The 14207-nt window shown below is 44.0% G+C and overlaps 1 protein-coding gene across 4 annotated transcripts in view; it reads right to left on the bottom strand.

The window, feature by feature from the left end:
* Nucleotides 1-14207, bottom strand: part of KANSL1 (KAT8 regulatory NSL complex subunit 1) — a 217117-nt gene that overhangs the window by 54643 nt on the left and 148267 nt on the right. For all 4 annotated transcript variants that reach the window (XM_019523616.1, XM_019523617.1, XM_019523620.1 and 1 more), the window contains exon 3: nt 6145-6286. In XM_019523616.1, the coding sequence (XP_019379161.1) occupies nt 6145-6286 (142 nt within the window). The remainder of the gene's footprint in view (nt 1-6144; nt 6287-14207) is intronic.

Genomic DNA, 14207 nt, shown 5'->3' with positions numbered 1-14207 from the left:
CCCCCCCCCCCCCCCGCTCCCCTTCATTTCAGCACCCTAATATTGGCAGGTTTAAACATCAAGCAATTAATCCCTGGTGAAGGATTTAATAATCTACTTTAGTTTGCTTGTTGTGTCCATCATAGATGTAAGGCATAAACATATGCAATTAAGTCAGGCTTAGGTTTTGAGATTTCTTGTAATGCAGACCAGCCTTCCTTGACTCTGTGCGCCAATGATGAACACAGACTGGTCCTGAATGAGACAATATATTTGAGTCACTGGACAATTTAGAACACACTTTAATCACTGTGCATTCAAAAACAACAACAACATCAAAAACATTGACCAGCAGGCACTGGGAGAGTCCCTGTTCCTCCAAATACTACCAGGAGTGACCAGAAATAATGGTCACAAGCTGGCAGAGGGTAGAGTCAGGCTAAACATCAGAAGGCGCTACTTCACTGTCAGGGCAGCTAGGATCTGGAACCAACTTCCAAGAGAAGTGGTGCTGGCTCCTACCCTGGGGGTCTTTAAAAGGAGGCTGGATGATCACCTTGCCGGGCTAGTTTAACCCCAGTACTCTTTCCTGCCATGGTAGGGGGTTGGACTTGATCTGTTTGGGTCCCTTCCGATCCTAACAACTATGAAACTATTTCACATGCAGGATCATTTAAACAAAGGGATCTTGGAGTCATTACTGACTCCAAGATGAACATGAGCTGCCAATGCCAGACCGCAGTCAGCAAGGGCAGCCATACCTTTTCATGCATCCAAAGATGCATCTCAAGCTGGTCCAGAGAGATGATACTCCCTATCTCTGCGACACTGGTCAGGCCACAATTGGAATACTGAATACAGTACTGGGTGCCGCACTTTAAAGAGGATGTGGCCAGCCTGGAGAGGGTTCAGAGGAGGGCCACCCGCTTGGTGAGAGGGCAGCAGGACAGGTCCTACGAGGAGAGACTGAGGGACCTGAACCTGTTCAGCCTCAGCAAGACGAGGCTGAGGGGGGGGACCTGGTGGCTGCCTACAAACTCATCAGGGCTGATCAACAGCAAATAGGTAGAGCCCTTTTCTCCCCAGCACCACCTGGGGTGACAAGGAACAACGGTCATAAGCTGATGGAGAATAGGTTTAGGTTAGAGATCAGAAGGCAGTATTTTACAGTTAGGGTGGCCAAAATCTGGAACCAACTTCCCAGGGAAGTGGTCCTTGTCCCTACCCTGGGCAAATTCAAGAGGAGGTTGGATGATCACTTGTCTGGGGTCTTGTGAACCCAGCATTCATTCCTGCCAGTGGCAGGGGGTCAGGCTAGATGATCTGTTCAGGTCCCTCCTGACCCTAGCTACTATGAAACAGTTTTCATTTGGTGGCATAGTTCACTTAAGAATATAAAACTACAAGTTTTCTGCATGTTTTGAGACAGCAAAGTTTCATGACAGTTTTATGATTTCACTTCACAGAAAGTTTAAATTTTTATTTTAAGAAGAACCTTATTCTCATCCTTTCAGTCCACTGAATGATTCTATTCCTACCACCTTGAAACTTCAAGCAACCAGTCAGATAAATTCTTGCCAATATTTTGTAATCTCTAAACATTAATGAACTGTTTGCAGCAGCAATCCACACTTTTACATTTTATATTTAAAAATGATAAAGCGTCTTGTGAATTTTAAGTCTTAAAACTTAAAAAGTGTGTCAGTTTTATACAGAAACGTGCTATGAGACATGCTGATATTCAGCTCAGTGGAAATGGGAAAAGACGGACAAGGAAACATAGTAAAATAAAGATAAAAATCCCAGGGCATCTTACAGTTGTGTCCATGGGAGCTTTCGGATCATAGCTGAAGAAAACAGACAAGAGTAGCGGCAATAAAAATGCTTGAGCTTCGAGCAACCCAAGACCAGAGGTTAAAGTGTGTGCACCAGGACACAAGTGGGATATGAAATAAATACTGACATCACACAGCAATCAGTGGGCAGAAGCAGTCAAAAAGCTCATGAATGCTGCCTTTAATGCTCAGAGCTGGCTAGTCTCATTATGCAGCATATGCTTTGTGATCCTGAACACAGCAAAAGATGTCACAAAAACACTATAAATAGTCATGACTGAAAGCAGCCATATTGACCTGTATAGGCAACTCAAATTCTGCAAAACAAATGTAATATGCCAAATAAGTGCAACATGCAAAACCCTATCAACAAGCGTACAGTATTTAGCTTACGTTGAACTAGGTTTCCTTTTTTCCCCCCTCTTCTGTAAAGCACTGAGATCAACAAGTAACAATACTATCATTAACTTTTCCTCTTAACATTTGAATAAGATCAAAGAGAATCATCATCTAAGCAGCTTGCTCAATGCCCGTATCGCCAAAAGCCTGCTACCCCAGAACTTAAGCCTGCTACCTAAAAGTACATACAAGATACGGAGAGGAGATATACTGACAAGGTCCAGAAACTAATGTGCTGGCAAGCGCCTCCCTACCTCCCTCTAGCAGAGAAGAGGAAAAGTGTTAGCATTTCCACCAGTGCCAACTTTGGGCTTTTTCCTTTGTCTTACCTCCTGAAAGGGCAAGGAAGTTTTCTGTCCTCTTTCCTGCCTCCAATGCATTCTGACTACCTGCAGAACAGATCCACTATTTCACCCACTGGGATTGCCTTGGAGGTGGTGCAAAAGGGACCAACTCTTATGCCCCAATGGGAGGCAAAAAAGTTGGGCTTTGATTTCATGCCAGTAAGTGCACCACCCTTCCACTGAGAGCTTTAATGGGGTCTGAGAGACGTTACAAGGTGACACTGAACTTCCAGAGTGGAGCAGAAGATAACCCAACTGACTGTGTCAAAAGTCACTCAATCAGAAGAGGTTCTAAACATGTCAAGCTGCGTGTGAAATATCCACCTTGGATATAATGCCTGCCACATGTACAGGGTCCCTGCACTACATAAATACCTGGACTAGTAAAAGCACTACTGTAGACCGTTCTAGTACCTGTTCAGATAGTTATATGCACCTCTCATATGTATGCCTAAAGTGCCCCATTTCCTCTAATCTACCCCTTAGCCAGAAGGATAAGAGATGGCATACTTCATACTAGAACTGTTCAATAGCATTTCAGATTAGGTGATGCATCACCAGGACAAAGAAGAGGTTGATATATATTTGGACTTTAAAAAAGCTTTTGACCCAGTGTCCCATGATGTCCTCATGGAGAACCACAGCTTCAACTACCCTACAGTCTGATGGCTAGGGAACTGTCAGACCCAGGGAGTGGTCATTGAAGGAACCGAATCAACATGGCACAGTGACCAGTGATGTCACCCAAGCAGAGCCATCCCTAGGGGTGTGTGGGGCAGCAAGTTGGGGGGAGTGGCGAGCAGCCAGCCAGCCAGAGCTGAACTGAGCTAGCGGTTGCCCCAATTCAGCCCCCTCTAGGGATGGCCCTGCCCCCAAGGCTCCATTCTTGGACCTGTACTCTTTAATGTCTTTATAAATGACTGGATTCTGGTGTCAGAAGTGAACTGGCCAAGTCTGCTGATGACACCAAACTATGGGGAAGCTGATGACACCACACTTACGGACAGGCTAGCAATCCAGGCCGACCTCATCACAAGGTGGGCGGATGAAAACCTGATGTCATTCAGTATGGAGAAATGCAAGGTGCTCCACCTTGGTGGGGTGGGGGAAACCTGCATCACACTTACAGGCTTGGCTTGGCCGTTCTACACTTGCTAGCACCATGACCGAAAGAGACTTGGGGTCACAACTGACCACAAGATGAACATGAGCCACCAATGCAATACTGCAGCCAGCAAAGTGAACAAAACTCTGGCTTGAATGTACCAATGCACCTCAAACAAGACCCATGAAGTCGTCCTCCCATTGTAGTCTGCCTTGGTGAGGCCACAGCTGGAGGAGTACTGCATCCAATTCTGGGCTCCACAATTCAGAAAGGATGTGGAGAAGCTTGAAAGAGTCCAGAGGAGAGCCATGCACATCAGAGGGCAAGAGAGCAGGCCTTATGAAGAGAGGCAGAGCACCATGGGACTCTTCAGCCTGAAGAAGCATAGGTTCAGGGGTAACAGTGGCAGCCTATAAGTACATAAGGGGTGTGCATCAGGATCTGGGAGAACACCTGTTTACCAGAGCACCACAAGGAAAGACGAGGTCCAACTGTCACAAACTCCTAGAAGACTGTTTTAGGCTGGACATAAGGAAAAACTTCTTTACTGTCTGAATCCCAAAGGTCTGGAACACTCCCCCTAGAGGTGGTGCAAGAACCTACTCCAGACACTTTCAAGAAACATCTGGATGTTTATCTTGCTGGGATCATTTCACCCCAGGTGACTTCTTGCCCCTGGGGCAGGGGGCTCGACCTGATGATCTTGCAAGGTCCCTTCCAGCCTCAATGTCTATGAATCTAAACCTGGTAAAATGACCTCCATTCTGACTACAGGAATCCTGCTCTCTCAGGCAGATGCTCAAAAAGATAGGAAATGACAAATTCTCCAGCTCTTCTGCACATTTTCTGGTTTCGTGTTTTACCTCAGAAAAGGAGGCTACAAATTTTTCTCAGATCAGCTTCCCTATCTCTATAGATGTTAGGGCTGGAAGGGACCTCGAAGATAAATCGAGTCCAGCTCTCTGCCCCAGGGGCAGGAAGTCAGTGTCAAAGGACCCCATCAAGATAAGCATCCAAGCGTTTCTTGAATAAGTCCAGAGTAGGTGCCTGCACCACATCTGGAGGGAATCTATTCCAGGTCTTAGGGGCTTAGACAGTAAAGACATTTTTTCTTATCTTCAGCCTAAAGCAGTGTTGCAGGAGTTTATGACTGTTGGTCCTTGTTGCACTCTGGTGAACAGACTGTCTCCCAGATCCTGATGAACACCCCTTGCGTACTTATAGGCAGCCACCAGGTCCCCCCTGAGCCTGTGCTTTTCCAGACTGAAGAGTCCCATGGCTCTCAGCCTCTCTTCATAGGCCCTATTCTCTTGCCCTCTGATCACGTGTGTGGCTCTCCTCTGGACTCTTCTCAAGCTTCTCAATGTCCTTCTTGAATTGCACAGCCTAGAACTATACCAGCTGCAACATCCCACTGGCGGCTCATGTTCATCTTGTGGTCAATCATGACCCCCAAGTCTCCTTCAGCCGTGGTGCTAGCAAGCGTAGCGCTGCCGAGCCTATAAGTATACTGCGAGTTTCCCCCGACTCCCTACATATCTGAAAAAGGACTTTTTGTTATCTTTGACCTCCTTAGAGCTGACAGCCAAAACTAGAGCCTAAATAACAGCCCAGCAAATACCTTACATAAAGTCAAAATATGACACATAGCCACAAGGCAAACTTATGGCCATCTCCAGATAAATACAATTATTTTTGGTCCTCCAAAATCATTATGGTATTATTTGGAATAGTTTCTTACTTCTTTCGTATACTTGTCTAAATCTCTCCCCCCCTGAACACAATGTACCACAGGAGCAAATTTTCAAAATTCAGCAATTTCTGAAGCCTATATATGTTGGTATCATGATCCTTTGGAGAAGAAAGTCATCAGGTTAGGGTACAATGTGCTTCTTAAAAAGGCCAGGGGGGTGCTGTCCCTCTTTCCCATGCACAATGTGCATGTGAAGAGCTCCAAAAAAATACCAAATTCATTCCAATGCTTGCTGGTCCCAAAACAAAAGTCTCAGGCCTTGGAACTTGCTTTAGTTGAACACTGCCACAGTTTTTAAATCTGTGCCATCAGTGGGTTCTAAAACATAGCCTGCATGGCCTTTTCGGCACTAAATGGAGACAGCAACCCTGAGCCATACTGTTCTGCCGCTTTACCTCCAGGCTAAACTATGACTAAAAGAAAAAAAGAAGGAACCAGCTATTGGCAGTAAACACAGAACAGCAACAAAACCCAGCATTAACCTTTTTCAGTAATGATAACGAGAAGCTTTCAGAGACAGCCATCTTTAGGTACTTGTCAGCCCAGCAGACAGACATGTCCAAATTAATGTTAGATCTGCCTACCAATGTGCAACATACTTGTGATAAGCCCCAGACAAGTGAAGCCACAACATCCAGAAACTACGCAATACACAAGGATAGGTCATGGAAGTCCTGGCTTTGTGAAAAACAGCCCTGGAGACAACAAGTGTCCCAGCCCCACCCTTACCTTATTGGCTCTAATCTGCTTGTAAATATCCGTTTGCTGTCGAATTCGGTACTCCAGGTCTGAGACATGAGCCTGGAGCCAGTTCCAGCGACTGACTATAGCCGCCCGATCTGCTGCCCACCTCCATTCTGACCGTCGCCTCCTGAAAAAGGGAAAGATACTATTAAGTACAACTTCAGCTACATATGTGAAATCAGGCAACAGAACTCTGCTGGATGCATTAATACTAGAATGGCTCTCCAGGTCTGTAACTCCAAGACAGTGGTAACCAGCTACTGAACTGCCAGATCCATGCCCCTTCCCTAACAGAATAGTAGCATAACTTATGTTCACCAGTCTGTACGTTTTAACTTCATGTCAAGAAATTAGCAGCCCCATTTCCACTTGATTTAGAGGAGCCTCACTCCATTTACCAGTCACCCCAAGTATACCTCCTTTTCTTTCTTAACCAGTCTCCAGTAGTGTGAGAAAAAGCCTTGTCTAGTCAACATGGCTGTGGTTGCGTGGTAAAACTCAGATTCAAGGCACTCTAATAGTTGTCTTAAAAATGGCACAAGGCTTTTGTTTAAAAAGCAACACCATCCTTTAGCATGCATGGTTCTGCTAACTCTGCTGTCTCTATCAAGTTGCCTCCTTTATAGCATAAGAAAGACTTAAGGTGCCATTATGCAGAAAACGAGCATCAGCAAGCTTATGTTCAGGGCTTGATAACTGGGCTCGGTGAGCATGAAAACCAGGAGGATGGTTAGTTTCTAAGAGAGGAATTGTCCTCTCCTGCCTCCATCACTTAGCACTACCACATGAGACAGTTTGGGTAAACACAAACTGTTTGCCCATGCCCACCTTGATCACTCCAGCAATAAACACATCAAAGTACTGCAAAGGCAGATTTACCTCCATTAGTCTGTGGAACACACCACTGCATTTGGCAAGTAACTCCCACACAAAAAACTGTTACCGTCAACCATATACAATATACAAAATAGAAATATTAAAAGGGAAGGCAAATTCTGCACAATTCCCACAGCTTCATCCTTACAACAAAAGCCAGAGCAAAATATTAAGTATATCAGACATCTTGGTTCTAGCAGGTGAACACCAAGGACATCCCCAAGGCAAGAAAAAAAGAGAGTAAGGAATAAGGCGAGAGAAGCAGCATGACATTAAGTTAACTGGACCAGTCTAAACAGTCTCCACATATGCTGCATGGAAGTCCTGGCCATATGCACACCTTCCTCACTGCAACCAACTGCAAGGTACTTCTCTTCTCTAAACTGTAATTTCCATAGGTACTGAAAAACACATAACTTCCATATGTACATCAACACTATATCCTCCTTAGCCCCCCACCCCCAGTACCCAAGCAAGGCTACAGATTCAGGAACTTGAGAGACACCACCACTGTGCAGAAATTTTTCTGAATGTCCATAAGCAGCAGTCTCCTGCTAAGGTTTGAGCTACGAAGCCGGTAAGTCACCAAAGGAACAGAACTACAGAGTAGATGGGACTTTTGCCGATTCAAAAACCCACTGCAAATGCAATGTAAAAGTTTGTAAAGGGGGGCGGGGGAAGGGGAATTTTATGAACTGAAAAAATACTATACATGTATTCTATAACGCACTTACTTAGTGAAGCATGTTGTAACACACACGCTGTCCAAACTGAAGAACAGCAAGAGACTTGAATAACGAAGTTCCTAGATGAGCTACAAGTCTCTGACCTTTACCGTTATCAGCATATTACGTATGAAACTAGCCTTTTCAACACCAAGACTATTATAACATTTCAACTAATACAATACAAATATGCTAAAATACCCCTAACTGATGCACTGCTGGCAAGGCAGCTGTGTCGGTTTAAAATGGTAATTTTCCAAACTCAATTTGTGTTTTCCAGTTTTATTTTCACAGTTTTCCACTATTTCAATGCAAGAAGCTATGACCTTCTCTAGTACTAATAAATGTGCATTAAAAAAAAAGACTTGGATATTCAATTTTAACTGTCAAAAACTTTAAAACCCTAGAATTCAAAGATCCTGTTACACTATCTTCTTTGGAAAGCCACCGACTACTACCTGAGAGACTAGCTCAGCTTCCTGTAATGCATCTACCCATGAGGTTGATAGTAGTTACAGGACTGCTCCCCCTCTCCCCCCCACCCTTTTCTCTCATTTCCCACAAGGTTAGGTTTTAAATGATATTCTAATCATGCCTTGAACAGACCTGAGCACAACAACTAAGTGAATTTTTTGCCCAAGAATCTTTCATTTATCCCGTTATTTATGATAATGGCAAAAGACTACTATCATATTCATCTCTAATGTTTGTGGATAGCATCTACAGCACCACAGATACAAAAAAAATACCCTAACTACCTTCCAAAATTTTCTAGACTAATAAAGTAAGTCCTCTTTACAGTTCATAATGCCACCCATATCCTTAAAAAAGTTCTAAATGATGGCAGATCCCATCATCCAGCAGATTCCAACCAATCACTCCTGACTTCAATTTCCTTCCCTCTCGAAGCCTTTAGAAAAGTGATTCTCAGCCAGGGTGTCACCAACACCTTGAGGTTTCATGAGATACTTTAAAGCTTAATGTTAGGTTTCGGTTTTGTTTGGGGGACGGGACAACATTTTTGTAAGACATTTTAATTCACATTTCCAATCAGATCCAAGGTTCTCACTTTAAAGAAGTTTTCCCATTTTGCATAGCCCAAATACCTTGGTAGATCTGCGCCTTTGGTCCTCATCAGCCCTTCCCCTCCATCTCAAATCTCCATTCCACCCCTCACCCCCAAAAATTCACTTGATTAGAAAGAAAAATTTGACAACCCTGTAGCACTAAGTACTCTTTATGGCCTCCTACAACTTATACTGCAGTGGAAAAAAACCATGACAACTGCTCAACCACACTTTCCAAAATGGTGTCAAACAAGAGTTTGGGTTGCTATATTTAGAATTTTTCAAAAACAGCTCAAGGACTTGTTGCCAACACTCACTATCTTCATCAGGTACATTTCCAAGTTAATCTAAACACTTTAACAGTAACCTATGCAAGTGGCTTTGTCCCAATTTCTCTTTCCTGCATTCCTATATGACACTAGTGCTAGACAGTAATGTGATACATTAAAGATCAAAAACTCCTAATGCAATACCGTTTATGGGCGTGCCACAGCAGTTGACATTAATTCACCTAAGGAAGCAAAGTTCAGCAAGAAGGCCAGCCTTTTTTTTTTTTTTTTTTTAAAAAAAAATTTTTTTCCCCCCCTAAAAAAAAGGAACCCACCCCCCTTTTTTTTTTTTTTTTTTTTTTTAAATACAAAATTTCTTCACTGCCTAAATACAAGGAAGCCACACTCCTATTGTTTTAACTGTCTCTCTACTTCATCAGCTGATGCAGGTTTCAGATTAAGCAGCACAACAATACATGAGACAGTCAGATGGCTGGACAAGATTGGTGTCACTTCAAAATGGACTACATGATCCCTGTGTGAAGCAGCAGGGTGTTTAGAAGGGCAACTGTGCCAAAGCTGTGTGGACATTAGCAAAGGCAAAAATTACAGAATGGCAAGCAATTTCAGCTGCCTTGAAAGCAAACTGCTACTAATTATGGGCATTTAGGTTTCACATTATTATTATAAGAATGCAAATCAAAATGCACATGCTGCTGTTTCTACGGGCATTGACTTTTACTTGTATAATGAACACTAAATGGCAACTCCACTCCAAAACATTTCTGGTTAAATGTTAATTTACAAATGCTCTTTCCAACAACATGAACATGGACATGATGGATGACAGAGGTCTGAACTCTCGTCAAGGCCAATAACATTCCAAGATCAGGATTCCAGGACACGTATTTTCTTGTTCACTAAGACAGAGGGAAGGCAGAGACAAGACAGGAAAAGATGCATCATGCGACTGCAAGCAAACCATACACCCTGGTTAAAATAAGAGATGGGGAAGTCTTAACTATGCTGCACTCTTAGCTGGACCTCTCTCAGAAGGCAGGTTCATGTTTGGGACCCATTTTTTTAAAAAAGCAAGGTGACAACATCTTTTCCCTATGACCTGAGCCACATACAGAGCAAGGGTGTGCAGCTGCACGGCACCAAGCGTCCACAATGCAGAGTGCTGCAGGACAGGCATGCGCCAGGAAATGCAGCCAAATAGTAAAGCCTGCCCCTTCCCTCTTGCGTGTGTGCTCACATACATAAACACTCAGCATTGTACTTGCTTGACTGACAAGGACAACATCCTAGAAACTTAAGCAGATGGTGCTTATTGTAAATTGTGTGTGGGCAGAATTAGTAGCCTTATATCTATAGAGAGGGAGAAACAACATATGCCTAAAAGATCCCAGCCCCTCAGCAATGGGAAAATAGGGTGCCGCAACTGAAAAGGAAGATAAACAAGACCCAAGCTTAGCCTGAAAAGTTTATAAATACTGAACACCATACTGGTTGGGGTTTTTTTCTTCCCTTTTTCACTATAAGGGATTGAAGTGCAGTAGATCCTCTCTCCATGTGATTCACAGCAGAGAACCTCATGTGTGCTGTGGTTTCTGTGCTAGCAGGGAAAGCCTCAGGACAAACAGTTCCTCAGGGAGCAGAAAAACAGAGCTGCAGCTGTTCCCGTGTATGGTGGGCCTGCCCTGTGCTAGGGGCATACTGCGCCTGTAATGCCACTCCCCAAATTACAGGAAGTAGCTGTTTAATCGGTCAGAGAAAGATTCTCAGTATATGCTCTGGCAAAACAGGAAACAGTTTAGACAGAGGTGGATAAGGAGGTGTCCATTCCACCTCTAAAAAGAAATTAATTTAATACAAGTGGGGGAAAGGAGGGGAGGAATTCAAAGTATTGTATGCTTCCCATCCCAGCTCTAAAAGCTCATTCCTTCCCTGACACAAAGTGAAGAAAAAGCAGTTGGAGTTCAAACCCCGAAGTTAGGTGGTTAGGCAATAAAGCAAGCTTTTCAAACATGCTCCTCTAAAAAAAAGTATTATCTCCATTTTATCTGAGAAGAAAACATCCTGATCAAGGTCACAACAGGCTGGCAGAACTGGGAATAGATTATGCACATTTAAAAACTGAACTAAATTTAAATTTGATCTTAAACCAAAAAAATAAATAATAATAATAATCCAGGCCTATTCAACAGTGTTTAAATGAACCAAAGAAAAGCAACATAGTTGTATCAGTAATCCCTACAGCAGTGGTTGTCCGCTGGGGGTACACATACTCCTAGAGGTACTTAAAAGGGTCGGAAGGAGGTACGCAGAACTGATGTGGCTGATAATTGCCACGTGCGTGCATGCAGGCACAGCACATCACAGCACAGCACATGGGGGCCAGGAGCGCAGTCCGGCCACGTGGAAAGCAGCCACATCCAGCTGGTAAGTGTTGTGGGGGAAAGGCCGTGGGGGAGGGGCAGGGGCTGCCCATTCAGGCCGTGGGACTGAGCCATGCAGGGGTGGGAGGCAGCTTTTCCCACTATATGCACCCTGGGGGGGCATGTGCCCCCGGATCGGTGCGCAGAGCGGGCTAGGGCCAGGGGCTGCACTGGGCTCTTCCCGACAGAGGTGTTGGGTTGGGGCGGCACTGGGCTCAGCTGCACTCGGGGCAGGCAGTAGTGGTGCTGGGTTGTTGTGTAGGGTGTGCACTTTAGGAGCTATCATTTTATCTTTTTGTAGAAGCTGCAAACTGGGAATCGAGACTTAAATACTGAGATGTGCATGTACGTGCATGCGCATGTGCATGTATTTTACATGTATATTCATTCAAAAGGAACTTAAAATTTGCAGAAGTCCAGCATCACAACCCCAAGAAAGGCCAAGTTTGTAGCCTAAAAAGCAAGAGACTAGTGTTTTGCACACTATAAATTGGAGACAGTTGTTTATACTGACTAGGCACAAGCATTTATGAAGGTTGAGCTAATCTATTAAACTAAGCTCAAAGAAACAAACGGCATTTTTTATTATAACCTCCTATAATTCCTCCCTGAGAGATGGACACAAGACAAATCTTCATTATCTAAAACTAACAGAAACCCTGAGGCTTTCCTTTCATTAGCAAGACAAGAAACCATTGCCCCTGAGCCCAAACCATGCCCACGCTCACAAACTTCTTGTCACTGGGCAGTGATGCCACTAACTTGCCCCAGCCAAATATTAATTCTGTTGAACACTGATGCCTCAGGAATTCCCTTTGCATCTCTCCTGCAGGCACATGCTGTGAAGTCAACAGGGCAGACCCCTTAATTTATTACTTTTAAACACTATCCTGAAAACTAGAGGCACTTCACAATCGAGTCAGACTTACAATTTACATCCTGGAGGACAGCCGTAGCATTGAAGAAAAGTAGAACAGTCAGTATCAGTAAATGAGAAGAAACATTTAAGATCTGGAGGGAGACTAACCCTGAACTGTGCCTGGCCTCCAGTACACTGGAGCAAGCCTAAGCTGTCTTGACATTCTCTGCATAAGTAATCTGTTACGGGTAGCAGCTCATGGACTTTGAACAGCCCTGGGATGGAGGCATCCTGTCAGTGGCAGAGATGCTAGAAAGAAACAGAATCCTACTATAAAAAGAGACTCAGGGTAAATGTCATGTGTTCAGGTAGCCTGTTGAGGCAAGACAGCAAGAAATTAGTAACAGCCAACCAGGTGATACTGTTTTGCTGCAGAGAAAATAAGAGAACCCACAAGCACCTGCCTCGGACTCCATGAGCCATCCTGTTAACACTGTACACACCCCTGCTCATGCAGGCAGGGTAGTAAAGTGAGCTGGACAAGCGTGCCTGGAGACAAAGCTGACCAAGGAAGTAGGCAACACCATTGCTTTCTAGTGCGGATGCAGGTTACTATTACCACACTTCCAGTAGCTCTCATAACTCCTCTAGAGCAGGGGTGTCAAACATATGGCCCACAGAGCTGCTAGAGAGGCTGGGAATTTGAGGGTGGGACAAGAAGGGATGGGGCTTGCCATCAAAATACAGGATGCAGAGTTTTGGTAGTGATGCATGTCAGGAAGGCAGGATAAGCAACGGCTGTATTAACCCCTATACCACTACACACCCCACTGCTGGAGGTAGGTCCAGACCCAAGCTGTGAGGTTCCTTGTGGTTTGGATCTAACCCAGGGGAATGGGTAAATAGCACCCTGCCCTAGAGTCCCCACTCCGGAGTGGTTTTGTTTTTGTTTTTTTAACATCTACTTATTCCTTGCTTCACCAGAAGACACTTGTCGCTATAGGCCTAACTCAGCATTCACTCTCTACACATGTACACAAGTTCCAGTACCAGAATCAGCAGTCAACTGTCTCTCATATGAAGTCACGGTTTTTTGAACATGCTGTCCACAAAGACATGGTCTCAGTCTGCTGCAAACTTGCTAGAGGCTGACTGACCAATTTATGGTACAAGTATCACAAGACCCACAATTTCAGGAGCAACAACAGGAATACCAAGTTGCACAACAATTCAAAGAAGATGGTCAGGCATGGATCCAACAGTGAGACTTCATTGCTAAAGGGAAAAAAAAAAAAAAATCAAGAGGGATTAAAAGATGCTCTCCTGAAAGATCAAGGACCATGATTCCCATTTCAGTAATTTGCAAAGGATTGTATGCATTGTTGCAGCAATTTTAGCTTTTGTTGGAGGACAATTTTGGGACAATTTACCCATTTGTCTTGAACCTGGCCACTTCAAAGTTGGCTACCAGTAAGAGGCAGGAAGAATTTCAAGTACACAAACAGCAGGTTACTGCTGCAAACAACACTGCATCATGTAAAAGAACAAATCACTATTATAAATAGTTTACAAAAAAAATCCCTGAAAACTCAGGAGTAGGGCTAAGATAACGTGCAGTGCATTTCTGACACAGGTTTAACATAATTGGAGGTAGGCTGAATTTATAAGATGTCACTGCATGCAGTATCGAAGTGCAACATATTAAAAAGGTGTCAGTGTTACATCTCCAGTATTCTGTTGCAGGGTGGATATGCCCCAAATACGCTTAAGAAAATAAAATAAAAATGTATTTAAAGGTTCTGCATAAACAC

The sequence above is a fragment of the Gavialis gangeticus genome, unplaced genomic scaffold (genome assembly GCF_001723915.1).
Source record: "Gavialis gangeticus isolate Ggan-Ray unplaced genomic scaffold, GavGan_comp1, whole genome shotgun sequence".
NCBI classification, from domain to species: domain Eukaryota; kingdom Metazoa; phylum Chordata; order Crocodylia; family Gavialidae; genus Gavialis; species Gavialis gangeticus.
The sequence above is the reverse complement of the archived record's forward strand: the minus strand, read 5'-3'. Positions and strand labels throughout refer to the sequence as shown.